This window comes from Takifugu rubripes, chromosome 2, assembly GCF_901000725.2.
Source record: "Takifugu rubripes chromosome 2, fTakRub1.2, whole genome shotgun sequence".
In the NCBI taxonomy this organism is placed as follows: Eukaryota; Metazoa; Chordata; class Actinopteri; order Tetraodontiformes; family Tetraodontidae; genus Takifugu; species Takifugu rubripes.
The window spans coordinates 11,307,034-11,334,235 of record NC_042286.1 but is presented as its reverse complement, the minus strand read 5'-3'; the positions used below and the strand labels follow the sequence as shown (position 1 = coordinate 11,334,235).

Below are 27,202 nucleotides of genomic sequence, written 5' to 3'. Positions count from 1 at the left end.
CTGCCGCAGCGTTTAAATTGCAAAACTGCACTTCTCTTTCAACCATAAGCAGATTCTCCTTGTTAGCTGCGGTGCGCTAGCAACCGTAGCATCACGGCGTCGTCTTGATTCATGCACACGACGCTAACACGGGATGTCTCTGCAGACGTGCGGTCGATAGGCCACTGAACTCCGAGGTGAATTAAAAGCCCATTATGGGGCAGTGAGACGCGTCCAGGCGCAGTTTAATGAAGGTACGCGAGAGATTCCTCACAGTGGCGGTGCAGTTCCGCACACCCGGTAAATCCTGATCTGGCTTATGTTATCACCATGTAGCACTAGCTGCCTCAGCCGCATTAGCATTACTCTAGTTTATGACAGCGTAGCCAATGGAAAAGAACATAACACAGCACAAAGAGCTAAAATTGAACTGAAAAGTTGCATCTAAAAACATTAGAGTCAGCAAACACAACTTGCATGTAAAATAAATAGCATGGAATGGGCGTCTAGTTCAGCTAGCTTGAGTCGCGCTGCTGCAGGGTGAAACACGGCGTGTTCTCTGCGCACGTTAGCAGGTGGAGTGGAGGTTTTTATAACCCTCCAGGGCTCCTGTCTGTTATGAATCAAAGCACCTTTTTTATTCATTCTCTGCTTCTTCCCGTCAGCTGTCATCCTTCTGCCATTCCGTGCTACTTTGTCTTTAACCTCTCCGCCCCCCCCAGATGGAGAGCCTGTTCGGAAGCCTGCCGGAGATGCTGGACTTCCAGAGAGTCTTCCTGCAGACGCTGGAGGAGAGGATCGCCTCCTCGCCCGACTGCAGCACCTTGGAGACCCCCGCCCAGTTCAAGGTGCGTCACTTTTTTTCCCCCATTGAGGCTGTTGGGTTGATAAATAATGAAGGCGGGCCTGACGTGTTAATGCACGGGGGGCGATCGATCGAGGTGGCGGGCCGCTGCCTGATCCCGAGCTGCTAAAATCCATCACTCACAGGACAGTTAGGTGAGAAGCAAATGACGAGAGCGTGTGTGTGTGTGTGTGGGGGGGGGGGTGTCATCCAGAGGGGGCAGATCTGTCTGACCGTGACTTCACATGTTTGCACTTTCTCGCCACCGTCTCTCTCCGCACGCACCTGCCGCTCCGTGAGGCACTCAGCCCCCCCCCCCTCTCTCTCTGTCCACAGAAGTTGCTGTTCTCTCTGGGGGGCTCCTTCCTCTACTACGCCGACCACTTCAAACTCTACAGCGGCTTCTGCGCCAACCACATCAAGGTTCAGAAGGTCCTGGAGAGAGGTACGACACCGCAACACAAAGGTTAGCTAGAGCCGCTCCGTTAGCAGCTCCGTTAGCTCCGTTCTTGCTCCGAAGTTATCGGAAGCGCGCCCTCCGTTCCCGGGAAATGAAGCCATTTATGAGAATAAACAGTCCCGCTAAAGAGGGCTGATTGGGGAGGTGATGATGGATCTCTGTACATTAGTGAGCGGCTAGCTTCTCCACCTTCCAGCTCCACCAGCTGCAGCTTCTCACCATCACGGTGGGGATTAAACGGAGGAACAAACAGGTTTATTTACGCAGACTTTGAACAACCTTGACAACGAACAGCAGACCGTGACAGCCTGAGCGCCTCAATAATTCCCCCTTTAAACGTGCGGCGTTCCGTCTTCCGCCGTGGCGTGACGCCCAACGCAGAGAGGAATGTAAGAAGATTGCCTTCATGAAAGGGGGGGGGGGGCTAATTGTCCCCCTGCGCTGCCTAAATCTGCCCCATTACTGGGATTGCGTGGGATGCTCCTTGAAGGAGGCGGTGGGGATTGATTTTTAATAGGATTAGGATGGAAAAATGCTCCCAAAAAGTCTCCGGAGGGTCAGAATCACCTGGAGGAGGATGACGTGCCGCCAAAGGGGGTTCGTTCCTGTCCTCCAGGCGGAGCTTTAGCTCCTTGGCTGCGACTCGTTTCTACGTAACTGTACAGTACAGGTGTTGCCATGACGCCCTCCCCCCCACAGATTCACAGACGGGAGAAACCTGTGGGAGTTTGTCAACTTTAAGTAATTACACGCTCGTCACTGCCGTCTTCATTAGCCCTCCCCTCCCCCCCCCACCCCAGGGTTGCCTGAGTTTCTGTTTATTTGCCGGCTCGTTAATTGCCTGCCGATTACTCGGGGAGGTGTGGATGCGGCTGCCTGTCTCTGGCTCGCGGAGCCATAATTAATACTTTAATGGCTCCCCTCCGAAGGGAAATGTCATCACCTTCGCGTGGACGCTATCTGCTCCGGTTCAGGACTGACGGGTCACCGTTTGTTTTCCAGCCAAGACCGATCAGGCCTTCAAGGAATTCCTGGATGCCAGGAACCCCACCAAGCAGCACTCCTCCACCCTGGAGTCCTACCTGATCAAACCGGTGCAGAGGGTGCTCAAGTACCCCCTGCTGCTCAGGGAGCTGGTCTCGCTCACCGACGCCGACAGCGAGGAGCACTACCACCTCACAGGTGAGCGAGGAGAACCCGCTCGGTACCAGTTTTTTTTCCCCCCCCCCCCCCCCCCGCCCTCACCCCCTCACCCACGTTCTGGTCTCCGCAGAGGCCCTGAAGGCCATGGAGAAGGTCGCCAGCCACATCAACGAGATGCAGAAGATCTACGAGGATTACGGCTCCGTCTTCGATCAGCTGGTCGCCGAGCAGATCGGCCACGACAGAGAGGTAAAGGGGGGGTTCGACAGCGCCACCTGCTGCCGCCACGTCCAAACGCAGCGCACGCGCCCCATTTTATAACCACCGAACGGAGAACTTGTGTAGCTGATGTTGTTTTCAGCACGTGGCCTCTGGGAGCTGAATACATTTACAGAGTGATGGAATATTTAGCCGAACGCACGTTCAAAGTGAATGCTAATCACCCCCGTCCGGGGTCACGTCAGCGCACGCTCGGCCTTTTCTCCGCCCCTCAGCTCTCTCCAACCATCTCCGTGTTTCTCCCAAGGTCACCGAGATCTCCATGGGAGAGTTTCTGGCGCATTCCACGGCGGTCTGGCTCAACCCGCATCCATCTTTGGGACGCGTCAGAAAGGATCCGGAAATGACCGTGTTCGGTGAGCGCTAGCTGCTTCTGGGAGACACGACCTCATCTCCTCACATTTCCAAAGGCAGACGTTAGCCGCGAGGCGCTAACGTTCAGTTATCACGTAGACGCGATGTTCGCTTGCTAAGAAGTTTAACATTTGTTAATTGTTCTCGTAATTGGAGCCAGTTTTCTCCTTCAGGGCTTCAAGGCGGCATCTAAAACATTTGCTTTCCTCCAGTCGGCGTCCTCCCGGGAGGCGCTCGCACGCCAAACTAAGACGCCGCTGTGTTTTCTCTCCCCAGTTTTCAAGAAAGCTGCGATATTGGTCTACAGGGAAAACAACAAGCTGAAGAAGAAGATGGTAAATGCAGCGCGCTGTTCTCACGTTCACAGCAGAAGTGGTGTCGTTGGCTTGAATTCCTGCCCCCCCCCCCCCCCTTCCTTCTCTTCCCAGACCAACGCCCGCTCGGCGCTCTCTCACGGTGACTCGGACCCCGTCAGGTTCCGCTGGCTCATCCCCTTCTCTGCCCTGCAGGTCAGATTAGGCAACACAGCAGGTGAGACGCCGTTATCCCCTGAGAACGTCTCAGAGAACATCGGCTAAATCTTTTTGTCCCTCAGTCTCCTTCATACACGGCGCCATTTTATTCAGCACCTGCTGCTGTACACCCCCCCCCACACTATGTTTTACAGCCTCTGTCGCTTCTTTGCTCTCTGTCAGGTACAGGAGCAGAAAGTAGCTGCATCTGGGAGCTGATTCACTCCAGGTCTGAAGTGGAAGGCAGACCGGAGACGGTCTTCCAGCTGTGTAGCAGGTCAGGGATTCAACTTTCAGGGGGGGTTCTGGGATGAGTAATGCTGGTATTTATTTATTTGCCAGAAACGGGACATTTATTTCAGGGATTGCGGTTTATTCTGGCCACGTACAGTAATATTACCGGTGGCTGGCGTGATGGCTGCGCCCACATTGGTCATTTCCACTATAACGCCTAATGAGCTGAATCACCCATTTCACCGGGGGGGGGGGGGGGGGGGGGGCTCTAAAATGAGCCCTTATAATTAGCCGCGGGCCTCCTCCTCACATTACTATGGCGCCTCTGCTTGTTCCTGTGCAGCGTGCCGGAGACCAAGGTCAAGATCGTCAAGGTCATCCGCTCCATCCTCAGGGAGAATGTGAGGAGGAATATGGGAACGCTGGAGAGGGGGTGTAAGGAGCGGCTGGCCCCCCTGCGCAGCACCCTGCCGTCTTCAGCTAAGCTAGGTGAGACCGCAGCGTTTCACCGTTCAACGCCAGACGTTCCTGTCCAGCGTCGGCGTAAACAAACCTCCACATGTGTATCCAGGTTCTTCCCGGGCTTCCTGGCTGTATAAGCAGCCACCGGCGGACCTCTCCGCCCACGCTGGGTATCCCAAGCTGGGCCCGGACTCGGATGAGGGCAGCCTGAGCAGCGGAACGTACAGTTTGTCCGGAGCGCCGCCGTCCTCCGCCTCCCCTGACCTGCACATCCTCCCCGTTCAAGAGAACTGGTCCGAGACTCCCGAGTCCACCTCGCAGGCCCGCTCCCCCTCTGCTGTGAAGGAGTCCGACATCCTAAGCGACGAGGACGACGACGGCTTCAGCGAGGGGGGGGTGAGGAGGGGGAGCGGAGACAGCGGAGACAGCAGTTCGCCCACGAGCGCCATCGAGGCTCAGTTCCTTCAGCTTCAGCTCTCGGAGGCCGCGGCGTCACGGGCGCCAGCTCCACGCGTCCAGCCCGAGGACATGGGGGACACTCCGGAGACGCAGCCCAAACTGCTGCGAGGACACTTCAGCGCCGTGAAGAGGAGCCAGGAGGCGCTCCTCAACACGAAGCCGCACAGCAGGTCGCTGGAGGCGGCCTCGCCGCCGGGGGCCGTGGACCTGAACGCGCTGCTGGAGAGAGAGTTCAGCGTCCAGAGTTTGACCTCTGTGGTAAACGAAGACTGTTTCTATGACCTAGCAGAGGGCGGCGCCCCCGACTCTGGACAAGTCGCCTCCTCTTAGGAGGATCGAGTCACAGGAAGGAAGCTGGAGATCCCCTCAGCTCTCTGGCCTTCATCTCCTTCCAGCTCCTGCTCAGCGACAGCTTGCAGGCTTTGGCCTCCTCTCCGCAGGACCTCCGTCTGACCTTGATTTGTCCTTCTCAAAGTTAAGAGAGCGGTGAGTCGAGTCCTTCACCGCGCTGCTTCCCAGTGTGGTCAGATTTCTTCGAAGGTTCAGCCGTTAGACTTCTAAAGGAGCATGTTGGCCTTTTGCTGGACGTTCTGCACTAAAATACACTGTTTGCCTATAATAGTTGGAACATTTTTTTGAAATCTGTACAGTTTTTAAATGTAAATAAGGCGTTTTTTTATTTATTAGTAGGGTTGTTGTAAATCAGCTGTTTTTTAGTGAAAGCATTTGGTGAGAGATTCAGTCCATCAATCCAAAAAAATATTTTCTTCTGCTTCCTTTTTTGCAGTTTCCTCCTCCAAGATTTGTTTCTTTTAGATATTTAAAGGCTGCTTTATTGATTCAAACTGCGATTTTCTTCGTCCTGTATATAATCTTTTCCACGTGTGACTCTTTGACACTGTACAGGTCAGGAACAAGGCAGGAATTTTCCAGGAATTTTCCAGTATATGCAGTCACTATTTTTCTAACGTTTAGTTTGCCGTAGCTTTGAGGAGGGGGGCAGGAGGAATAATTCAAAAGAAGACAACGGCGAACCACTGAGGCAGTTTTCTCAGCTTGAACCTGACCGTGCTTGTAACGCTAGCATACCAATGAATGTGAAAGGCCTATTCTTCTACATTTGTTTTCTAAATAAAACTCTTATCTGTGAACGATGCTTCAGCTCCACTTCCATGTTTTCAGCATCCTTCTGTTCGTGGTGACGGGCGAAGCGTCTCTGAAGGGTCCCTCAGCCAGAAAAGCCACAGTTTCCGATGAGCTGTCACAGGAAACACAAAAATGTAGTGGAAAAAAAAGTGTATTCTCCAGGGACGACGTAATTATCTGACAGAAGTGGGACACGGTTACATGACAGAAGGTTTCAGTTTCATACCTGCCACGTGAAAGGACGCCATCTCTTTGTCAATTCTGCTTTTGCCACAAATCCAGCACGCTGAAAACCAAATATTGTCCACAGCCTCTTTTTTTTAAAGCTGACCTCACCTGTACTTATAACGTGGAGGTGGAGACTAGCTTAGCATAAAGTGGCTTTGATCTTTCTATGGTTCACTGACCTAAAATAAGGAATATTCAGAGACGAGCGCTACACGGCTGCACCTCTGCAGCTGCTCAGCTGCGTCTAATCCGTGCTAACTGCTTCACCTTGTGACAGACGTCGGCACAAAAAAGGCTTTTTCCTTCCAGGTCTCCGAGGCATCGGCACAACATGTCCACCGGCCGTGTTGATCTGATAAAATCCTGATTGTGGCTGGAGATAAACACCCACTGATCAAGACGGAATTAAAAACAACAAAAAAAACCCCTTTCTGGCGAGTCACACGGAGCGCGCCATCTGCTGCGGCGGCAGGCGACAGCGCGCCGATTATCTGGTCTAATTCAAAAAGGAACATTTATTACGGCAGTTTTATTTCAAATCTTTAACAGCACAACTTTGACTTGGGTGACAGATGCCATAAATTCATCAGAGTGAAAGAAATGTGCCTCCAAATCAGTCAATAGTGCTGATTTACGCCTCTGCGACTCTTCTTTTATCTCGGTACAGCTTCCTCTTCGGTACCGACTCCCCGGTGACTTGCTAGAGCAGCCAGAACGGCGGGCAGCGGCGCAGTTCCCCGTCTCTAAACCCACCCTGAATGCACGCTGACATTTCTTTTGGGTCCCAGAGGACAAGGTGTTATGCAAGTTAAATCCGAAACAAGAACTGGGGCATAGACACTCGCTCGTAAACAGCTATTGTTCGTTTAAACAAATAAAACAAAACATTTTTGCCCACGACACACAAATCAGAGCGGACCCACCCTGGACAGGCTCCTGGAGCTGCTCCAACCCATTAGGCTGGTTCGCCTGGTGGTCCTTTTCTGGCCGTATTCACAGCACGGCGAGGAACCTATCGCTCCCCGGGTGCCGGAGAAAACTTTTTAAAAATGCATGTATATGCCAGGTGGAAATGCCACCGCTAAGAGCAATCTGCTGTCTCCCTGCGCTAAAACAGGCTATTAGTTGGAACCCTTGCGTGCTTTTCTTCCCTGCCTCTCAGCAGTGAGGGGGACTGGATTGGACGCCGCTCGCCGTGTCCGCGAGTGTGGCCGCCGGCGTGCCTTGCTGCCTGCTGAGGTGCTTCAGCCTGAGCTCCTCTCTGAACTCGTAGCTCTGCAGGTCGGGCTCCAGGGTGCAGAGGTGGGCGTAGGCGTCGGCCAAGGCTCTGATCTGGGGTATGGTGAGCTCCGTGGGCCGGAGCGCGGGGTCCACGTCGGCGCGCTGCATCACCTCCTGCGTCATCTCCGGACGGCAAGCCTCGGGGAACAGCTTTCTGAGAGGGAGCGACACAGACCACACTCGCTTTGATATCAGACCCGTCGTGCATGTTTAATGGAAACATGAAGGTCAAACTGAAGGGATTCATCCCTCCGCAGTTGCTTCACGTCTGTAAAGTTAATTGAAATCGCAGGAAACGCCAGAATTACAGGAATTATCCATCTGTATCCTTCATCTGGAACACCGACACCAACGGAGACAAACTACAATCAGCCGTCGTTTCAAAGTTGCTCCAGTTCAGAATATTCATCTCAGCAGATCGAGCAGGAGTCCGTATATCTGCTTCTGGAGGTGCGCCGATGCCGCCAGCCTGCTGCCGTTATGTAAAAAGCGCTGCCTCGTTTCTCTTGCGATACCTCAATGACTCATAATTGCTGCTCTCTTTTGCACCGCCGGTGTTCTTTTGTTCTCTCGGGCCTACATGCTCTCTCCACGCAAGCACCAGGGGGTGACGGGCTGCTCCGGCATGCACGTGGGCGGGTTCTTTCTGTTTTTTTTTTTGAGTGTTTGACGTTTAGGTTCTGTCTGTGTGACCATGAAATGAGGGCAGAAATCAGCGGAATTAATAAGACGGAGAGGCCGCGTTCACAAGGTGACTGATGAGGATGAGGAAGACCGGCAGACCGAAGGAGAAACTCTGCAGTTGTGTGTGGCGTCGCGCTTACTCGATTCCTTTGTGGCAGTGCTTCCTGCGGAACTGGAAAACGTTCCTGACGACTTTCTCCACCAGCTTGAAGGGCTGCTGGATCTGTGCCTTCACCAGAGGGGTGAAGTGAACCACCCCCACGTCCACCTGCACCAGAAGAGGAATGCACACGCACCTTAGAGGACACGCAGGAAGACGGTGGGAGGGAACAAAAGCAGGTATGTGGGGAGGGAGTGGAATGGAGAATGGAGGATGGAGTGACTTGTTACCTGGCAAAGGAGAAAAAAAGAGAAGAGAGAAGGATGGAGAGAGACTTAGAGAGAGGGGAGGATCAGCACAGAGGAATAAAAGACAAGGAGCAGGCGGAAAATAAGATGACGCAGCATGGCTGCCTGACGAGATGGTTCCGGTTGCCACAGTAACACCTGTGCAACAGACCGTGGAAACTGAACCCCCGTCCATCCCTCTGTGCCACTCCAGCTTGGCCGTTTCATCCCTTTTTCACTGCGTCTAAGCGTGGATTGCCTTTAAAGTTGAGACTCTCCGACAAATAAACAAGCTCCGATTCAAACACATGAGCAAATGACTCATTTTCATTGGCTACTCTGGGTCTAATGGGGGGGGGCACAGAGGCAGCAGAGGTCCACAGACAAGCCAAAGACCTCTAATGACCTGTCAGGTGCCTCATCATGGCCGCCCTTGTAAACCCCGGCACCGTCTCCTATCAGATCTACAGATCGTTGGGCAGAAGAGCCTGGCGGCTGCTGAGCGCGGCGCCGTGGCGGCACGACAGGAGGAGACGTGGATGAAAAACAGAGGTTAAACAGGCATCATGCAGCCAGATGTCTCACTAGAAAACACCGAACCCGGACTCTGTCTGTGTCAGAAGGGCTTCGACACCGTTAATGATCATTGTTTACTTGCGAATGCTTTTATTTCAGATGTCGAATACGAAATGCGTGTAGCAGGCCACCGGTGCACGGCTGCAGTGCACGCTTCGCCGCTTTATGGAACTCAACCCCTCGACCTGTCCGAATCAGCACGTGAGGCTTTCCGCTTTTAATTCCTTGCGTGCAAAACGCCTCTAACTGAGTCTGGGCGACGCGAGCTCAGATCTCCATCTGTCCCGGGAGATGCCATAAAATAGGAATGCCTTTAATTTCACTCTCTGCTGCAGTAATTGGCCCATTTATATTCTGCGCCTGGCGGTTTCGGAGAGGAGGGGGCAATATTGGGCCCATGCAGGCGGCGGGATTTCAGCCATCAGATTGTCGAAGTCATTTTACAGATGTGATTTATACACGGCCTTGCATCGGGGCTTCGCCGGGTTGCACTGCTGGAATATGACCCGTTCCCTGTCATTAATCTTCCTGCTGATAACTCAACATGCAAGGAAAGTCCACCTTAAATCACCACAGCATCCTGTAGACAACCCCGAACCCCCCCCAGATGTCTCACACGTGCTGGGGAGGGGAGTTGAATGTCTTCTGGATGAGCGTCACAGCTCCCGCCTAGACAGTATTTCCCTGAGATCATCACTTGTAAGCTTGAGCTAACTATCATATTTAGCATAAAGTAGCTAACATTACTGCTAATATGAGTGGACTCAGATTGTCTGTAAAGGGTTTGTTCCCCCGTAGAAGGACTGAACACACCGATCCCCAAACGGATCAACATCTATATCAACACACTTGTGTGTTACCACTTTCAGATTCTGACCTTCCCACAGCTCACGAGGGAGCTCCATTAGTCCAGCCTCTTCCAACAGCTCTCCAGCTCTAATGTCTTGCTTTTCTGGTTCTTACCAAACGCTGTGCGAACAGTAATTTGTCATGTCCCTCTAAGCGGAACCGAGACGAGATGGCCGGGCCTCTGGGGCGCCGGCTGCGGAGCTACCTGAACCGGCCGCTTATATAATGTAGGGGGTAGAAGGAGGCCGAGGAACATAAGAAAAACTCGCCATCGAAGAGAGCAGAGCTGCATTAATCATGACAATACCTTCAGAAGACAACCTCCATTACGTCACAGGAGGGAGAAGGCACCAGTCAGCGCTGCGGAATACACAAGGCTGATGTTGCTCGAGGGGATCGGGGAGGACGGGCTGTGGATGCCTGCGCGGGCAGCCCATTAAACCACCTATGACATGCAAGCAGGCCTTTCAAGACCACTTCTTGACAAGACCAACTCCTCAGAGAGAAGACGGCGTCACAGGAAAGCTTACATTTGTGAATATACTCACGGGCTGTCGGTATAAGGGAAAATAGTTATGGTGGGATGTTTAAAAAGTCATAAATGCTGCGCTGCTTCACGTGGGCGTCCGCGCAGAAGAAGCTCGTTTATCAAACTGGGTAATTTCCCCGGCATGCCACGAGTGACGGGGGCGAGTTTACGGCGCGGTCGCGGGCCGTCGTGCGACATCTCTGCTGAGAACAAGCTAGCGAGCAGCAAAACCTATTACTCAAGGCAGGACATAAAAGAGGGGAAAGGCGAACCGAACCGTAAAAGCCCCTTGTGAGGGCATTAAAAAACAGTGGCGCGGAGTGGTCCGACTGTGGCTCAGAGCTGCGCAGAGGCTGAGGAGCCCTGCCGTGAGGTGATGAACGAAAGGGAAGCGGGCTGATAAGAGCCTCCAGCATCTCCACACGTCTGCACGCGCTGCGTTTGTTTACTCCTCTCCACCTTTTCATCCGCTCCTCCTCCGATCTATTTATTTATTTGCCCTATTCCCAACAGAGCACTGCCGGCATCAGCACTTTGGATCTCATCAGTTACAAAGAGATGGGTCACGCTCCCCCCCCTGCTTACTGAAAGGAAAGATGATGCTGAAGAACACCTCCCACTGCTGTAAGGTGGCGCGCCTTATCCCGACCTGCCGGACTCCTCATTTTAAGAAGCACCGGGAGAGATTTATGTGAAAACCAACCACCAAGAGCGCTGGGCCATTGTAAACAAACGGATCAATGGCTAAACAAATCAATTGCTACCAACCTATCCGGAGGCTACACGACCGCCGTGGTCAATGTTCGCGTGTTTGACTCTAAAAGGAGGATAAGCCAAATGATTTCCCAGAGCTAGTTCTCTGTGTTCCGGTTTGCCCACGCAGCAAAATAAAAGCAGCACACACCTGCGTATCCAAGGTTATTGGGTCGAACACAGCCCCATCTGATGTTTTTCTCTCTCATTTTCGCCCTTGTTGTCAATCTGGAATCAAGGCCACTCCCACCCTCATCTGTCCTTTACAGAGAGGCGGCGAGGAGAGGGCAGCAGCTGTGAGACTTAGGCTCCCGCTGACTGACGCCTGATGAAGATGGTGCCCCGGGGAGGGTCACTTTTGGCATTGCGGGGGTTCACGGGCTCTTCTGGACCAACACATCATTAAACAAAGCCACGTGAAGCCCAATTATTCCAACTGATGCTGGATAAGAATGGTGGCAGTTCTTCCTTCTGTTTTACTCAGATTAACCTGCCTGCTTGTGTAGCGGGTTTGAGCATTTTATCATGACTTTGCATCTTGGCAATCTTTTACAACAGCAGTGCTGCAGAGTGGATACCAAGCAGCTCACTGCAATGATTAGCTAGTTAAAGCTGAATTTCCCCCACGGATACTAATATATGGAACCTACAGAAAAATATTCATCCCCCTGGGTTGTTCCGCTGTTTGTTTTCTATGAAATTATGGGCTTCTTGCAAAAAAAAAAAAAATGCATAGCTTATGCAGCTAACCTATAGAGACTTTTAGCAAATTAGGGAATTTTCTCACATAACTTGGGCTTCTGCACATGGCATCAGTGGCAGCAGCAAAAAAAATATTTATGAAATTTATTCTTAGCAAAAGAAACCACCTATCACTTCACTTTCAGTCTTATTTAGCACGTGAAGCTAATGTGAAACCCTGAAGGATTTTACTTCTTTATTTAAATAATCCAACTAGGCAAACACTTCCATGACTGCAAACTATAATAAGTATCGGCATCTTGGAATTTAGATAATTTTTTCTTTATTCCTTAGAAGTCCATCAAATAAAAGAGAGACTCACTTTTCATCCTGAAATCAAAGAGTCTCCTGGGAGAATGGCATTGACAAGAACCACTCAAAACCACTGCAATACGCAGCTCAGAGGAACAATGTGTGCGGAGCTGAGCTGCAGGTTTGCATCCAGCACCTCCACAAGGCTGCTGAAGGAAGTGGAAGCAGGCCAACACACACACACGCCAAACAACCAAAAAGCTCTCGAGGTTAAAACACTGTAAAGATTTCAACTTAGAAACTTTAGCCGATTTGCTACTGGGAGCGTCTGGAAAGCCGAAATAAATTTACCACAGCTCGCAAATGGACTAAGATTAAAGTCAAAATGTCATAATTGTCCCCTCGGCTGCAGGAAACGTGTGAAAATAAGCTTTTTTTTTAAAAACGCGTCCCCCATAAATAATTGCCGCGTTTGCTGCAACGACTATAACGACATATAAAATATTTTCCTTTATTTTCCAATATTACAAAATATATTTATTGATTGTGGAATTGAAAGTCGGCGGCGTCGTGTGACATCATGCAGCACGCGCGAGCGGTTTTAAAGTTGTTGTGAGGCAGAGAGCGGGAGGCGCGCGCGCACGCACGAGAGCGAGAGACGATGAGAGAGAGAGAGAAAGAGTGAGAGTCGGGAGCGCTCCGGTTATTTCTCAGAGGTTCCGGTCAGCAGAGTGCGTGGTCCACGCTGCGGGGGTGTCCTCCGATTACCGGGCTCTACCGATGCGGAGGAAATGGGTGTCTTGAATGGAGCCGCGGACCGGGCCGAATTCTCGTGCTCGCCTCCTCACCAGCGCGAGTGTTTACAAGAATCAGCGCGAACAACGTGACGCGCCAGCGCGAGCTCTGCAGCAGCCTGGGTGAGGGATCCTTCTCGCGCCGCTTCTCCCGCCACATAGAGCGGGAAACAAAAGGAAACAATTAGCCCGAGCATCGACACGATTTCTGAGATTTAATTAGACGAGGACACGCTCAATTTAGTCCTGCTAAATAGGAACTCACGCCAGCATAAAGTTGAATTGTTTCATTTAACTGAACTGTATTTTAACTGGAGCTATACTGTAGCTCTGGTATTACAACCTGTTTAGAAGTAAATAGCTCTGAAATCAAGGTGGCTACAGCGGGAGCACTGCAGCTTTAAGTCCACATAGCTATTGAGTATTGCAAATACCACAAACTCATTTCTGCCTCTCCTGCATGGCTCTATGTGGCTCCGAGAGGAAAAGGAGAAGGAGGCACACAGAAACAGGATACACATGCACAACACTGTTTTGCTTACCTACGATATAATAAGCTTCAGCCGGCTCTTATCGCTGACATTTCATGCTGCCTTTTGTTTCCAGCGAAAAAAAAACAACCAATCTGCTTGTGTGGTGAGAGGAGATACGCTTCAATTTTTCATCTCTGTCCCCCAGCACAGTCGAGCTACAGCCGAAGAAACGGGGGTTTGACTGGCAGCTGGTGCACCACCAAGACTGAAGAGAGGGGCGGCTGGACAGCGGGGGTCGTCAAGCCTGGCTGACGCTGCGTATATGCTCCCTGGCGGCGAAAAGGGCTGACGGCTTTCAGAGGAGCATGACATCCACAGGCATGCAGATATTTGGATTTGTCCTGGCGCTGCTGGGCATCATGGGTGCCATGGTGGCCACGGTACTCCCTAACTGGAAGGTCAGCGCAGACGTGGGCTCCAACATCATCACGGCCATTTCCCAGATGCAGGGACTGTGGATGGACTGCACATGGTACAGCACGGGCATGTTCAGCTGTACGCTAAAGTATTCCGTTCTTTCGCTCCCCGCCTACCTGCAGACTGCTCGCACCACGATGGTTCTCTGTTGCGTACTGGCCGCCATGGGTCTCTGCCTCGCATCCTTGGGACTAAAATGCACAAGATGGGGGGGTGGGCGGCGCTCGAAACAGCATGCCGCAATTGCCAGCGGCAGCTGCTTCGTCGCTGCGGGCTTTCTGTGTCTGGTGCCTGCTTCCTGGTTTACCAACGAGGTCATCACCAACTTCCTGGACTCCAGTGTGCCCGAGAGCAATAAGTTTGAGCCCGGGGGAGCCGTGTACGTGGCTTTTGTGTCTGCAGGATTCCTCCTGATGGGGGGCTGCATCTTTTGCATGTCCTGCTCAGGGAAGAGGCATGGCCCCCAGGACCTGGTCCTACTCCCTCCCCCTGACAAACTGCTGCTCCAGCAGCAGCAGCAACAGCTGCTCCAGCAGCAGCAGGAGCTCCAGCACCAGTACTGCTCTCTCTCCCCCTTAGACAATAAGACTGGCTACAGCCTGCAGGACTACGTGTAATAAAACAGGCATCGAGATGAGCCCGAGGGGGGAACCATCGTAGCTTACGCTACGCACACTCGGCTTTACTTCAGATGGAGGAGAGGGGGGAAAAACACAAAGAGGGCAATAACTTTGATTTCATTTTCCCCCCCCTCTATCTTGCTCTTCTTCCTTCCCCCCCGTTTTGCAAGCACAAGCAGCGGAGGTATTCCCCCAGCAGCGCCTCAGAAGAAACGGCGTCGTAAGCGTATGGAGCAGCGATAAGGCGCCGCAGCGTCGGAGGCAGCCGCTAACTGAATGCAGACATCCTTCATCAGTAAATCATGGAAAGGCTTCCCTCGGGAATGGATTAAGCAAATAAGGAAGCCTTGCTGTCGACCCCCCCCCCCCCTTTCGCCAAAGGTTTGAATTGAAACAGAAAGCAATCATCAAGCTGCTATTTACAATCGTTTGTTTCTCTCCCAGTTGAAAAATTAGAGCGTATAATGTCTGAGAGAAGTAGATGGAAACCCTTTCATAGCAAGCCATTGTAGTTTTTTGTAATTCTATCTACTAGAATGGTATATGGACTTGATACAAATGCTTTTATTTTTGTTAGCTACTAGAATGACGTTGATATTTTGCCTCTAAAGCATGCTGTGTGGAGCCTGTCTGTGTAGTACTACAGCAGAATGCCTGGTAGAAGAGAGACATAGCCACAAAAATGCCTGTGCCTGAAAAGCTGTAGAAATATTACTCTGCTGTAACCGTTCAAAGAGGACTGTCGGGAGGAGAAGATGTTGGCCGCTGGGCTGAATTCGAGACAGAAACGAGGCGAGAAAACAGTCGTCCGCCGCTTTCGCTGTGGGACGACTTGAAAGAGAGAGAGAATTAGAGTGAGGCGGATTCGCCGTCTTGTATGTGGCTTCCACTCAGACAAAAACCCCACCGCCTCCACTGGTCCACCCACACGTTCCTGCTCGCCCTCAGACACACACCCACGCACTCTCTCGTGCACTTGTGTGTGCACAAACACCCAGACAAGCCGGCATTTTTGCTTGTCCTTTTTCAGTCCTCCTCCACACTACCATGGAAACAGAATTTGCCATTCAGAAGTCTGTATTGTGTGGAGGGGCATGTCACCCACTGATTGGAAGTTGTTTCAAGCCACGGTGCTGTGAGTTAATCAGAGCTTCTGCTCTTACTCCTTTCGCTAATCTCCATTATTAAGTGCTGACATGCTGAGGCAGCATCCTCGTTACATGGTCAGAGATTTTTGTTGTGGTGTCGCCACCACGCAGGCGGACTTGGAGCGAGCGGATGTTTAATGGTGCAGCAGCGAAAATAGTAGAGCAGGAAAAGCTTCCCGAGTCATGCTTGGTTGGGTAGCCGCGTTTCAGGCGTCTAAAAAAGGTTTGAGTCATTCTCCATATGTGACTTGTTTTTCAAATGCGTCAGCAGTGCGCATATGCTCCCAGCATGCACCTGCAGACCAACTCGGCGTCTAAAATTGCATCTGCTCTCATACGTTCCCGGCTTCCCTTTCCCACCTGACACGGATCTCTCCGTGCTCCCGGCAGCACATGTCACAGAGACGTGAACCCTGGCACAGGGAAGTTGTTGCATGTCGGAAGCATGTCCGTTCTGACACACTGGCAAACAACGAGCGACACCTGCTCAGTGTCAGTCACGTGTCTGCTCTTCTGAGCGAATGATATCGGAGCACAACGGTGCTGCGCTGGGTGAAGCCGCGGCAGTGATGTAGGGAGCTGCACCGTCTCTTTATTTGCCTCTCTCTCCGATAAACATGCAGGTTCCCGGGGAAGAGCAGATGGCTGAGCCAAGCTCGCCACCTGCAGGCGGTCGCAGACGCCACGGGCGTCCCCGTCCTCTGGGGCCGGGTTTCTTCCCCTGCCCCGGAGACAGAAACGCGGCGTAGCCAACAACACTGGCCTCCTGACAAAGCCTCCCTCCCCGGGCACCCTGATCAATGCAATAAACAACGTGAAGAATGTGCCATATCATCAACCGATACCGACACGTTACGCGTTTCGAGAATGTGCCAAATCGTCTCACAAGGACACATTTTAATACAAGTTGGATTTGTCTCTCTTTATTTTTCTATTGAGTTATTTGCACATAAATGATGTATTAGAAAATGTATTATGGATTATTTTTATTTCTAGTCAGGCTGGGTCTCGTGCGACTAGGTTCTTGTATATGGTCATGTGCAGCTCTCGAGGGTTATTTTAAATCCTCAATTTTCTCCGTCCAGTGAGATTTTGCTGGTTATATGACCCTGGTGTATGATTACTGAGACCTGTATGCAAGAACCTAGGTTTAAAGGTGTTTTCAGTAGGTGGGGGGGCACGAATCCCTCAGACTGGCTCAATAGAAACTATAATGTCACATCATACCATATCTTCTTTATAAGAAGACCACTCGGTGCACCTTTGCTTGTGTTACTTGTTTTTAAATGACTGAGCATCCTGAGCTCCATCTGGCATCCTGTTTCCGAGACAACAAGAGGGACCTTCTGACCGTTCCGATGGGGAAACGCAAGCGTGAGACTTCTCATCCCTGTGGCTGCGCAGCTTTAACGTCAGCTCGCAAAAAAAAAAAAGATTCATCGTTTCGTTGGTGGCGGGGGAAGAGGTCTGCGGAGTTCCGAGTCTCCTGCTCTCCCCGTGACCCCGACGCTGATGACTGCAGCTTACTCCTCGCGGATGCTTCAGCACTTCTTACTTTGCCAGAGCATATTTGTGATGAGCAGTTCACGAGTCCTGATACCGTTGTCTCAATGTGCTTGTGCCAGTAGTTCTATTTTTTAAACCAATAAAACTATTTTGCGAAAGCGACGCCCCGGCTGTGCTGTGCGCGTGCTTGTGTTCGAGTGCGGCGGATAAACACGGAGTCGGCATTCATCTTCCTGCCAAATGTACAGATTGTTGGATAGGACGGGCTGTGCCGAGCGTAGGCGGGTAGTCTTGCACGCGGCGCCCACACGCAGCAGCGCCGGTCAACAGCAATACTCATCCCTGCTGCAGAACCACGCTTTCAAGAGACAATTCCAAATTTACTTCAGCTCGCAGTTGCGGTAAAGCAGCTTTTAATAATCGTAACTCTATAAAACTGCACTTTAGAATACTAAAAGACAACCCAATGACAATAAAGGCATTAATAAATGATAAAATCCAAATGTTTTGCTTTTTCCCCGTCGGTATATTTTCAGGGCACATTATCACTTGATTCAGTGGTTTAAAAGCTTTTCTTTTCATTTTTAAAATGGAATCTCTTGTCTGTTCGTTTTGGAAAAGCCATTACTTTTGTAAGAATTGGGACGGCCATTTTTCTTTCATCTTCTGATCCTTTTAAAAAAAAAAAAAGTTCTTTTATCCTTTTTGTTCTTAGCCCTTTTACGTGACCGTAAAAATCCGATAACAGCGGAATTAGATAATTGTAATAATCTGATGTCTTTATATGCACTTTAGAATCGCAATAAAATCCTGGATTACATGTTTCAGTCCATTTATTGGATTTCTGTTGGAGCACATACAAGAGGCCGTGCACGCCGTGTTTGCTCTGTTCCACCGACACTGATTACATCTCTTCCGTTTGCTATGTTTTGTTTTCTAACATGTGCACATGTAAAAGAATGAAATAAATCAGATGAATGGCTGCACAAACACATCGGATTACAATTTAGGAATCTAGGCTTATACAGGCGTTTATATGATGATTCCACATATCAGATAAAGATCTGATTATTACGGTCACCTAAATGGGCCCAACTTTGTGTTGTTGTGGATGAGGATAAAGAAAAAATACCATTGTGGTTTTTGTCAAACCCAAACGTTTCCATGCTGTCGGTTTCAGAGTAAAAAGCCAAAGCTTCAAAAACCATCTTCAAACTTTCAAGAATATAATGTATTACTTGCAAATTGTCGTCAAGCATGAATTAAATAGTTCCCCTCTGAGGGGATCTTGGCTCTGATTCCAGCTGATTGGAGCCTCGTCGACACCAGTTGACTGAGAATGTGCTTTCCTGAAACAAACATGGATTATTCACATCTATCTCTCTGCCCCCCTTATTCTCCTACTCCTCTTGGTTATGCAACAAGAGTGCAGATCAAATAACTACGCCTCTCATGGGAAAACTCTAATAAGTTCTGCTCCTCTGTGTATTTAACCTACATTTTCCATCAAAGGCTTTCACCCCCGAGTTGCCGCTGTGACAGATCGGGAGTGTGAGCGTTAGCTGAGAGGAGGCGAGGCAAGCAGGGGTTAATCATACTTGACTCGCTGCCTTTTTAACCGCTCTGCCCCATCAGAGTCACTGAATATTCTATTGACATTCCTGACCAGCCGATAAAAAAAATAAATCATTGACCAAAAATAAAACAAGAATACTGGAGACGATCAACGCAGCCATCAGATACAACAGCTTGTTCCCTCCATCAGAATGATAAATAGGCACCGTATTGGTTTAAAGAGCTGTTGATGGTCAGAGGTGCAGCCTGGACGCATGCAGCGGGGGGGGGGATGACCTTCTTTTGTTGGAGCCGCGTTATTCCCTCTGTGCTAAGGCAGAGGGAATAACGGCAACGACCTTGGCCGCGCAGATAACTGCTGAGAAAAGCAGTAAAATCCATGGAGATGACAAAAGGAGCGCTTGTGGGAAAACAATACAGTCTGACAGTTCAAAGGAGGCCTTTAATATTTCAGCTTTACGTGGGTGGGGGGGCAGGAGGCAGCGGTGAAAGCTGAAGGTGAGGTATGCCATCAGATCAGGTTTTAGGAGATGTGTTCTTTTCCTACGCTGAGATCCCAGCATTCCGTCCCTTACCCATCTGATCTAAAGTCAAGGATGAATATTGCAACATTAACGTGCGCGCCACTTATCGGTATATCGCGTCATCACTTGCGGTTTCCGTTCCTTCTTCCTTTGGAATGCAGACAGCGTTTTAAAGCGATCCCTCAGAACATCTGCAGCATCTCCTGGCACGTTCACCCGCAGAAGCCCGCTGAATTTGCAAAAGTGTGAGCTGTGAGGATGAGCGAGCGCTGGCACGGCTCCTCGCTGGGAGGAGCAACAGACCCCCGGTGGACGTTCACCAGCCAAGTGTGCCAGCCACGACATCTTGTTGCAGTGAGGAGGAGGAGGAGGATTTTTAAGTCTTTACGCTCTGATGTATCGAGACCAAACCTGCAGGCGGTTACCCCGCTTTACCCCCGCTGAAATAACTTTCCCTCGATAGTCCCAGTATTGCTTTTGACCTCGTTTGCCAGATAGGAGCGCGCTGTGATGAATTGCGGGTGGTGCGAGGCAAGGTGAGCGAGCGGCAGAGTAGCGGCGGGTTGATTTTTTACTCTCGCCACGCCGGCGAACGTTGGGCCACTTCAGGTCACGGAGCCCGTATCCATCACCTGGCTGCCGCTGAATTACCACCAACTGAGGGAGGTCGCATTCATCAGCAGCCTCCTCAGAATTCGAAACAAGATTATTTTGATGTGCGGAAGGGCCGGGGACGGAAATAAGTAGTCGCTTTAAAAAATTGACTAAATGAAAGCACATTCGCATCTGCCGGATTCTTACTGCTCAAGTCCAAACCGGCCCTGACAACTGCCAGGCGTAATGGATGTTTAATGCGGCGTCGACAAATTTAATTTGGGCCCGGCTCAGCTGGCCCGTGTGGTCCGACGGCGACTGTACAAGGGGAACATCTGCAGGCCTCTCCTCCTGCGAGGCTCCGTTAGCTGGTGGCTGACGGCTGGCGTGGCCATTACTCAGAGTCGTGTTGATGAGTGCCCGGGACAACCATCTGCTAGAGGTACGCCTCGCTCTGCCATCCCATTCGTCTCTGTCAGGCCTGTGTCTCCCAGCGCTCTGGGCTCGCGTGGGCAGCCTCCGCTTTCCAACAGCTTTTTTTTTTTTTTCCCTCCCCAGCTCACGTGTCATCTCACATCAGACCGTTCACACTTTTTCTTTCCTGCAAATCCTTGAGTTTCTCCCTCGTTTACCTCTCTGGAGGTCTGCCGAACCCTGGACTTCCTCCTGTGCTCCCTCCTACACGTTCCTCCTTCATTTCATGCTACCTGCTACGCAATAAACGTGGATCGACAGGAGAATTCAGCCGAGATAAACACCGGGACACAAGTGACTGCTGGGAGGAGAATGTTTGTAGATGGACGTTTCCTCAAACATTGACCTCAGTGCTTTACTCTGAGCTACGTAGGCAGAAAAAAAGCAAACATAAAGCATCAACTCTGTCAAATATTGAAGTGAAAGAGCAATTCAAAATTCTGGTGATCTGAAAACAAACAAAAATAACTGTAGTAGTTCTATAGTATGAGGCCAAATGTTGGTTGAGAGCATTAATATATGGCTGCGTCTGGACCTGTTCCCCTCCACCACCGACGTCTGAATCCTCCTGCCGCGTCTTCCATTCCTCCCTCTCATATCCTCCGATCTTTTAAACAATCCGGTTTGGATGGAGACGCTCCCTGTCATTAGTCAGCGGGTTATTCGTGACGGGGCATCGACGAAATGACTTATAGATGTTGATTGTAATCACCGAAGGAGGAGTCAACGCGCACTCCTCGCTCTTTGCAAATCAGCTAGATATCGTGTGAAGAGGTGCTGGAGAAGAACCGCGATGATTGCATGCGCATGTTGCAGAAGCAGTCGCGTGACGCCAGCGCGCGCACTGAAAGTCCTTGACCCCTGACCAGAATACAAATTAGAAATCGGCAGGATGTCTAAAGCACCAGCCAGGGCTGTTGCTAGCCTTGGGAGGTGGATTTATCCACGCCGATGTCAAAAGCAATTTGAAGATGACTCAATCTGTTTGTCCAAGTGAGAATTAACAGGAGCATTAATAAGGAAAGTGAGGCAGGTGTGATCTCCAGCTGGACCCACCTCCGGGATTTGGAGCCTGCCGGGAACGGGGGGGGGGGGATCAAAGCAGCCGATCGTTCTCGCGGGCCTTCAAGGACAATTTCTGTCACTCAATGTGACAACGCAGAGTGTGGAGGGGGAGGAAAAAAAGCAAGGAGGGGTCGGCGTCAACCCCCGCGCGTGGATATCGGCGCAGGCAACGGCTAATTCAACATTTCCCATCTCATTATCGCATTATCCCACACAGGCCACATCCTATAAGGTCACATCAGCCGGCGAATCAGGCCGCGCCTCCTCCCCCCCTCCTTCCAGTGAAGCCATTTCTCTCATCGTGGCCATTTGGAGTGGTTCACTGATTTCCTCGCATTGTCTGCGGCCCATTGTGCCTCTCTGGACGTCTGATTAGACACCACTGAAACCACTTCGGGCGTTTTCACACTCCAGTAAAGTTGCACGCAGAGGTTTGCCACGTCTACCTTGCGTGTTACGCGTCTGAGAGGCCACAAAGAGCTTCAGACGTTCAACAACACAAATACTGACAAACTCAACTGTGTGGCAGGAATCTGAAAATACAAACAGTAGCACAACCGAGTTGGGGGTATCAGGACACCTTTAACATCTGTACATACCCATTATTATGAATTCATCAATAATCCACCAGAATCTCACCTAAACTTCTTCCCGCCACCCCCCCCCACCCATAAATCAGGCGGGGCATTTTTACTGGTAAGTCATCGAGCGTAATTCCTCTTGTGTGGGCCAGTAAACAATGCCGAGCCATCAAGGCTTTTTATGAATTACACCTTGTGACATAGCATGAAAAATTACCCTGCGCCACACAGCGCAGGCTGATCTTTTATAAGACCGCAGCGGTGAGGGAGGGGGGGGGGCTGCTCATCAAATCGCCATCATCTCTCCTAATGATGTCAATTCCGCAGAGTGTCCATTAAAGCATTTAGTGGGGAGGGGAAGGCCAGCGAGGGCGTGCAGGAGACGCCGGGAGAACACCGCTAGCGCGCGCAACAACACAACCAGCGCGTATCTCGGTTTCAGTTTGATACACACAAAAACTACAGAGCTGGGTAATATGGGGGGGTGAGGGAACGGTGCCCAGAAAAGGCAGATGAGTGTGATGAAATAATCATCGGGAGCCATCTCTTCTGAGAGAATGAACAATCAGCGCCGGTCCTGTTCACTCTGCTACATACTTCTCCACACAGGCGATTAAATATTTACCGACAGCAGGTCTCCTACAGAGCTGTGACATCTTCCATTGGACCCCCATTTTGTTTCCGACACCCGCCCGACACCAATTCTTTCATTCTGGGCAAAACAAATGACACAGACCTGTTTGCACAAACATGTCAGAGAACTCCGGAGTCCTCCAAAACCGTGTCCATATTTTGAGGAAGTAACGCACCCTCTGGACTGAAGATTAATCCCACCTCCGCAGAAAGACAACCCACCAACACATACGTATTACGCAACAGCGTGCGTTCTTCCTTTTGCCGCTGATATATGCCCATGGGCTGAGAGACACGGAGAGAAATTGGGCCCAAAAAAAGAACTAGGCCCTCATTACAAGACACAGTGTGATCATGCCACATCTCAAATACCCACCAGGCATCATTACAGCCTCCAAAGGGTCTAAAGACAGAGTACAGACAACACTGATTCAACACAGTCTTAATGAAGCCTCAAAGCAAGACGGGGGAAGTCGGGATGAGTGATGGTGATGTGATGATGGGACCAGACGAGCAGAGGCTGTTGTGCTGCAGCAGGAAGAAGAAGAATCATATGTGTGTGTGTGTGTACAGGGGACGTCCTGCGAGCCACCATTTTAATAAGACTAAACAGGGAGTTGAAGTTTCTTAACACAGCATAATTATGCTAAATGAGCAAAGTTGAAAATTCTATTTCGGCATTATCCCCTGCGGTTTTATACGTGTGAATTTTTAATATCTGGGCAAACAGGGAGCACTGGAATAGATGTCGGTAGTATAGCCCCGGGCAGTTCCCTGCAAATCGTCAGCATTAAATGAAATTCAAATGATCTGCCAGATGCTAAATAGAAGTTTGGCTGTCAGGTTTATTAAAGTGGCAGCCGGAACAAAACAGAGTTCTTTTCCCCCCCAAATAGGCTTTGAACACACACCCTGATTGATCTTTGATTCGGAAAAGCTGGTTCTCAGCGTGGAGTCCTACCTCAGGTTTTGGGACGAAAGCCCGTCCTGGGATGGTGAAGCAGCTGTGGATCGTGCAGAGGTACTGAGCCATGATGGAGAGACGACTCCGCTGTCTGCTGCCCGTACTGGCCGTCAACCTCTGGGGGGAGCGAACCGATGGATTCAGAAATGCAATAAATAATGCAGAACGGATGGGAATGTCCCCGGGGACATAACGAGTACTGAAAATGATGTTTTATGTGTTGTGTTGTGACCAGCATGAAACTTTAAACAGGCACCCACCTCGGCCACCTCTTTCTGGAAGGTCAGCGTGAGCCGGGTGCGTCCGTAGGCAAAAGGTCCCGATTGGTTGGCTATGTTCTCCAGCCACTTGATGATGAGCGGAGTCGAGACGCTGAAGGGGAGGTTCCCGATGATGTGGAGGTTTGGAGGGTCTGTGGAGCCGCCCCGACACGTTACACTTCCTGAAATTCACAAGGCAAGGCCAACGGCCAGCTAGGAAAATGTACCAGCCCCACCTTCGTGCCACTTTTTAGAGATATCTCTGGGGAATCCTCTGTCCATTCTGTAGGTGAGGATGTCGCCGTGAACTATCCTGACCCTCCCCGGCGCTGCTTCCGACAGCAGCTGCAGAATCGGGACATTAAAAGGCGACTCGTTCAAACACCGACGGTCGTACAAGCAGGCAAGAAGACACCGTCGGAGCTGCTCAGTTTACCTTCAGCCCTGGAATGAAGCGCGAATCCTTCTCCACCACGAGCAGGTCAGCCGCTCCAGCATTGAGGATGGAGCGGGTGAGACCGCCAGGACCTGGGCCCACCTCGCACACATGGGCGTCCTTTAAGCAGCCTGCCTGACGCACTATTTTGTCTAAAACAGAGACAGATGGCTAAACAACGAGTGCCTTGCATCAACATTTTTGCACAGTCAGCATAAAAGGACTTCATCAACATAAGCAGCATGTAAATTAACCAGGACTCTCTTCATTAGAGTCCTGGGTGGCAAAATTGAGATTAATAGTGTGTGATACTGCAATATGTGTCTCCCTCTGCGTGATGAATATGAGGCGCATTAATCTAAACAAGTCACCTTGTGCAAGGACAAGGGAAGCAGATCCAACCTGCACTGCATCGCTGATAATTATGTTAAGGCTTAAGCTCTGCATGAGCTGCGAACAATTGACTCGTCGGCTCACGTTAGCAGAGGATCTAAAGTACTAACCCTCCCCGAGACAGGAAAGTCTGTCTGTTTTAATGCCCTGCAACATGGCAGCGGCGCTGTGCAATCAAGTGCAATGACAAAATGCCACGGCTTCATTACAGAAGATGCTGGTTCGGAGATTGGAGCGAGCAGGCGCTGGCGCAGTGCGGGCAGGGGTGGAGGAGGGAAGGAGAGTGCGAAGGACAGACTAACCTGTGAGCTTCAGGTCCAGCAGGAAGTTTTGCGACAGCTGTTTCTCAGCTCGTAGGTTGTACAACTTTATCAGCTCACCCACAGTTGGCAAGGGAGGAAGACGCAGGGATGCTAGTTTCTGTGAAGCAGACATGCCTGAGGCGAACGCTGTAAGAAAGGTGACCAACTATCAATTAATAATGATTTAGAACTAGGATTTTGGCAACTTTCTTTTTCACCAGGTGGTAGAATTGATTCCCTGCGTGTGTGAGCTGGTGATAAAGAGCCGACTGAGCTCAGGTTACAGACTAAAAAGCTCTCTTGCGCCACCTTGCGCTGACATAACAGTACGACAAGTTGCACCAGAAGGACATAAAATACTAATCTTATTCACGAACACACAATTTAAATCAGTGTTGATAGTGGCAAGGCTTCCTTTCAATAAAAGGTCTACCTCCCCTCGACCTGGCACCGACATTATCGACACATCTTTGCTGTACACGCTGTTGAGCACAAGTCAATTTAAAGTTAAGCTGCAAAACGAAGCGGTCATACATCGCAGTGTGGCGTGACGACAGCGACATTTAACCTTTTTCAACAAAATGATCACTTTTGACTCCTTTATATACAACTCGTACTGTGAAAAAGTGATTAGCGTCTACAGTGCACGTTAGCATCAAGTCCCAAAGCCTGAAGACACTCGGCAAACAGCTTCTAATACAAACGAAACTTTCCAGGTATGGTTTAAAAACCACGACATGCCTTGAAAAAAAACACAGATAACAAAGCAATCACACAGACCTCCAAATATATAAATGTTTACCCACGTTTCTCACCAGCGTCGGCTCCCTACTGCCCACTTCCGCCTTTGTCACAGCGTGGATGTCCAACTAACCAATCAGCTTGCGAGAACCATAACCTTGTCTAATCAGAGGAGAGGAGGCGGGACCTTAAGGTGCCCTTGAAAAGTAACGTTCCTGTAGTGGTGCCTTAATTCCAAAAGAGGGCGACAAAGACACTTTTGCGACGTAAATTCTGCGTTCTTGAGCGCTACGATAAAGCGCCATTATCTCTATCGAACTAATTCTAACTAACAATATGCGACATTTTGTTGATTGTTCCATATGTCTGTGTAGATTCCCAATCATCCAGGTCATAGTTATCCAAGGCAATTTTCTGTGTCAATTGGAGTGTTTTTCCCATACAAGAGCCATTGTAACCAACTGTATTAGTTGTGATTAGCTCCTCTTCAATTAAATAAAACAAAACAACAAAAGTTCTTGCACTGATGTATCTATAAACTGCACATGTGCAAGAAGATCATCGAAACTTTAATGTGAGTAATGGGGAAATATCTCTCTCCATAGATGCGTTGATGGGGTGGGGGAGATAGATAAGAATTCAGTTATTTATTGTATCTAATCAAAGCATTTATAAGATTTACAAGATCCAAAGGATTTAGGATCATTGCTAATTGTAATCCCTTCCCAGGGCTATTGGTTGGTCCCGTGGTTCAGCTGCCATTATTGTGCCATAAATTCAGCTCCTGACATCTCAATAATGTTGAAATAATTGAGTTTACAACTGATAGTTTACAACTGCAGTCTCTGCGTGCGTGGCAATCGACTGCAGGGCAGAAATTAATTGAGTGTTTTGTCAGCCCGCTCTGGATGATGCACAGCTGTTGTCTGGAACGGACCTTGTGGCTCCGAGGTCTGGTGGCCATGTTCTTGACCCCACACAGGTCAGTGGTGTCAGATGCAGGGATGGAAATACTTTTTCCCTGCAGGGACTGAATGGTGATTGGCAGCTCTGTCTCCTGCTGTAGTTGACCTTGACAGACAGCTTTAGGCTCAACACTGAAGCCTCATAGCGGTGAAGGTGCACAGATCTGTTCCTGCTTCGAAAAGCCACTATATTCTCAAGCAGGGGAGACGTCATCCTCGATGTTTCCTGATAAATCCTGAAAAAACTCTTCCTTTATTCAGTGGTGAACACTCGTGTGTGTCATGGAAAATAAAGGGAAAGTCCACTCCGACGAGGGGAAACAGCAGGAGATATTTGCTCTCCAACACCCAAGGAACCCCAAAGTTCTCCCACAGATGGACTTTTCCTTAATGTTTGACGACTTCCCCAAACAACATCAAGTATAACGAGCGATCGGAAAAACAGGAAATGAAAAACGTTTAATTAGGAGTTCTTCGTCATCTCTTTAAACTGAACGCCGCATCATTTCCAGGCTGATTTCAAGG

At 50.2% G+C, this 27,202-nt stretch overlaps 3 protein-coding genes across 13 annotated transcripts in view; 2 read left to right on the top strand and 1 right to left on the bottom strand.

Moving 5' to 3' along the window:
• tiam2a (TIAM Rac1 associated GEF 2a) overlaps positions 1–5,882 on the top strand; it is a 57,184-nt gene extending 51,302 nt beyond the window's left edge. For 6 of the 7 annotated variants that reach the window (XM_029832852.1, XM_029832854.1, XM_029832848.1 and 3 more), the window contains exons 18-27: positions 702–827; positions 1,160–1,289; positions 2,286–2,465; positions 2,557–2,675; positions 2,953–3,061; positions 3,336–3,394; positions 3,488–3,590; positions 3,755–3,848; positions 4,149–4,294; positions 4,377–5,882. In XM_029832852.1, the coding sequence (XP_029688712.1) occupies positions 702–827; positions 1,160–1,289; positions 2,286–2,465; positions 2,557–2,675; positions 2,953–3,061; positions 3,336–3,394; positions 3,488–3,590; positions 3,755–3,848; positions 4,149–4,294; positions 4,377–5,056 (1,746 nt within the window). In that variant the 3' untranslated portion in view covers positions 5,057–5,882. The remainder of the gene's footprint in view (positions 1–701; positions 828–1,159; positions 1,290–2,285; positions 2,466–2,556; positions 2,676–2,952; positions 3,062–3,335; positions 3,395–3,487; positions 3,591–3,754; positions 3,849–4,148; positions 4,295–4,376) is intronic. The other variant, XM_029832855.1, reaches the window with a different exon arrangement.
• A 732-nt stretch (positions 5,883–6,614) lies between these two features.
• Positions 6,615–25,870, bottom strand: tfb1m (transcription factor B1, mitochondrial). Of its 4 annotated transcripts, none has more exons than XM_003962565.3 (8): positions 25,778–25,870; positions 24,972–25,118; positions 24,277–24,428; positions 24,077–24,185; positions 23,841–23,992; positions 23,578–23,697; positions 8,206–8,333; positions 6,615–7,535 (listed from the first exon to the last, which is right to left on the bottom strand). In XM_003962565.3, the coding sequence occupies exons 2-8, from the start codon at positions 25,102–25,104 to the stop codon at positions 7,259–7,261; spliced, it is 1,071 nt and encodes a 356-aa protein (XP_003962614.2). In that variant the 5' UTR covers positions 25,105–25,118; positions 25,778–25,870; the 3' UTR covers positions 6,615–7,258. The 4 variants fall into 4 exon arrangements, with proteins under 4 accessions (XP_003962614.2, XP_029688718.1, XP_011614330.2 ...); XM_029832858.1 differs by having other exon boundaries at positions 25,787–25,855; XM_011616028.2 differs by lacking the exon at positions 25,778–25,870 and adding an exon at positions 25,752–25,770.
• Positions 12,834–14,981, top strand: LOC105418062 (claudin-20). Of its 2 annotated transcripts, none has more exons than XM_029832861.1 (2): positions 12,834–13,069; positions 13,630–14,981. In XM_029832861.1, the coding sequence occupies exon 2, from the start codon at positions 13,785–13,787 to the stop codon at positions 14,511–14,513; it is 729 nt and encodes a 242-aa protein (XP_029688721.1). In that variant the 5' UTR covers positions 12,834–13,069; positions 13,630–13,784; the 3' UTR covers positions 14,514–14,981. The 2 variants fall into 2 exon arrangements, with proteins under 2 accessions (XP_029688721.1, XP_029688720.1); XM_029832860.1 differs by having other exon boundaries at positions 13,625–14,981.
• Positions 25,871–27,202: the final 1,332 nt, after the last annotated feature.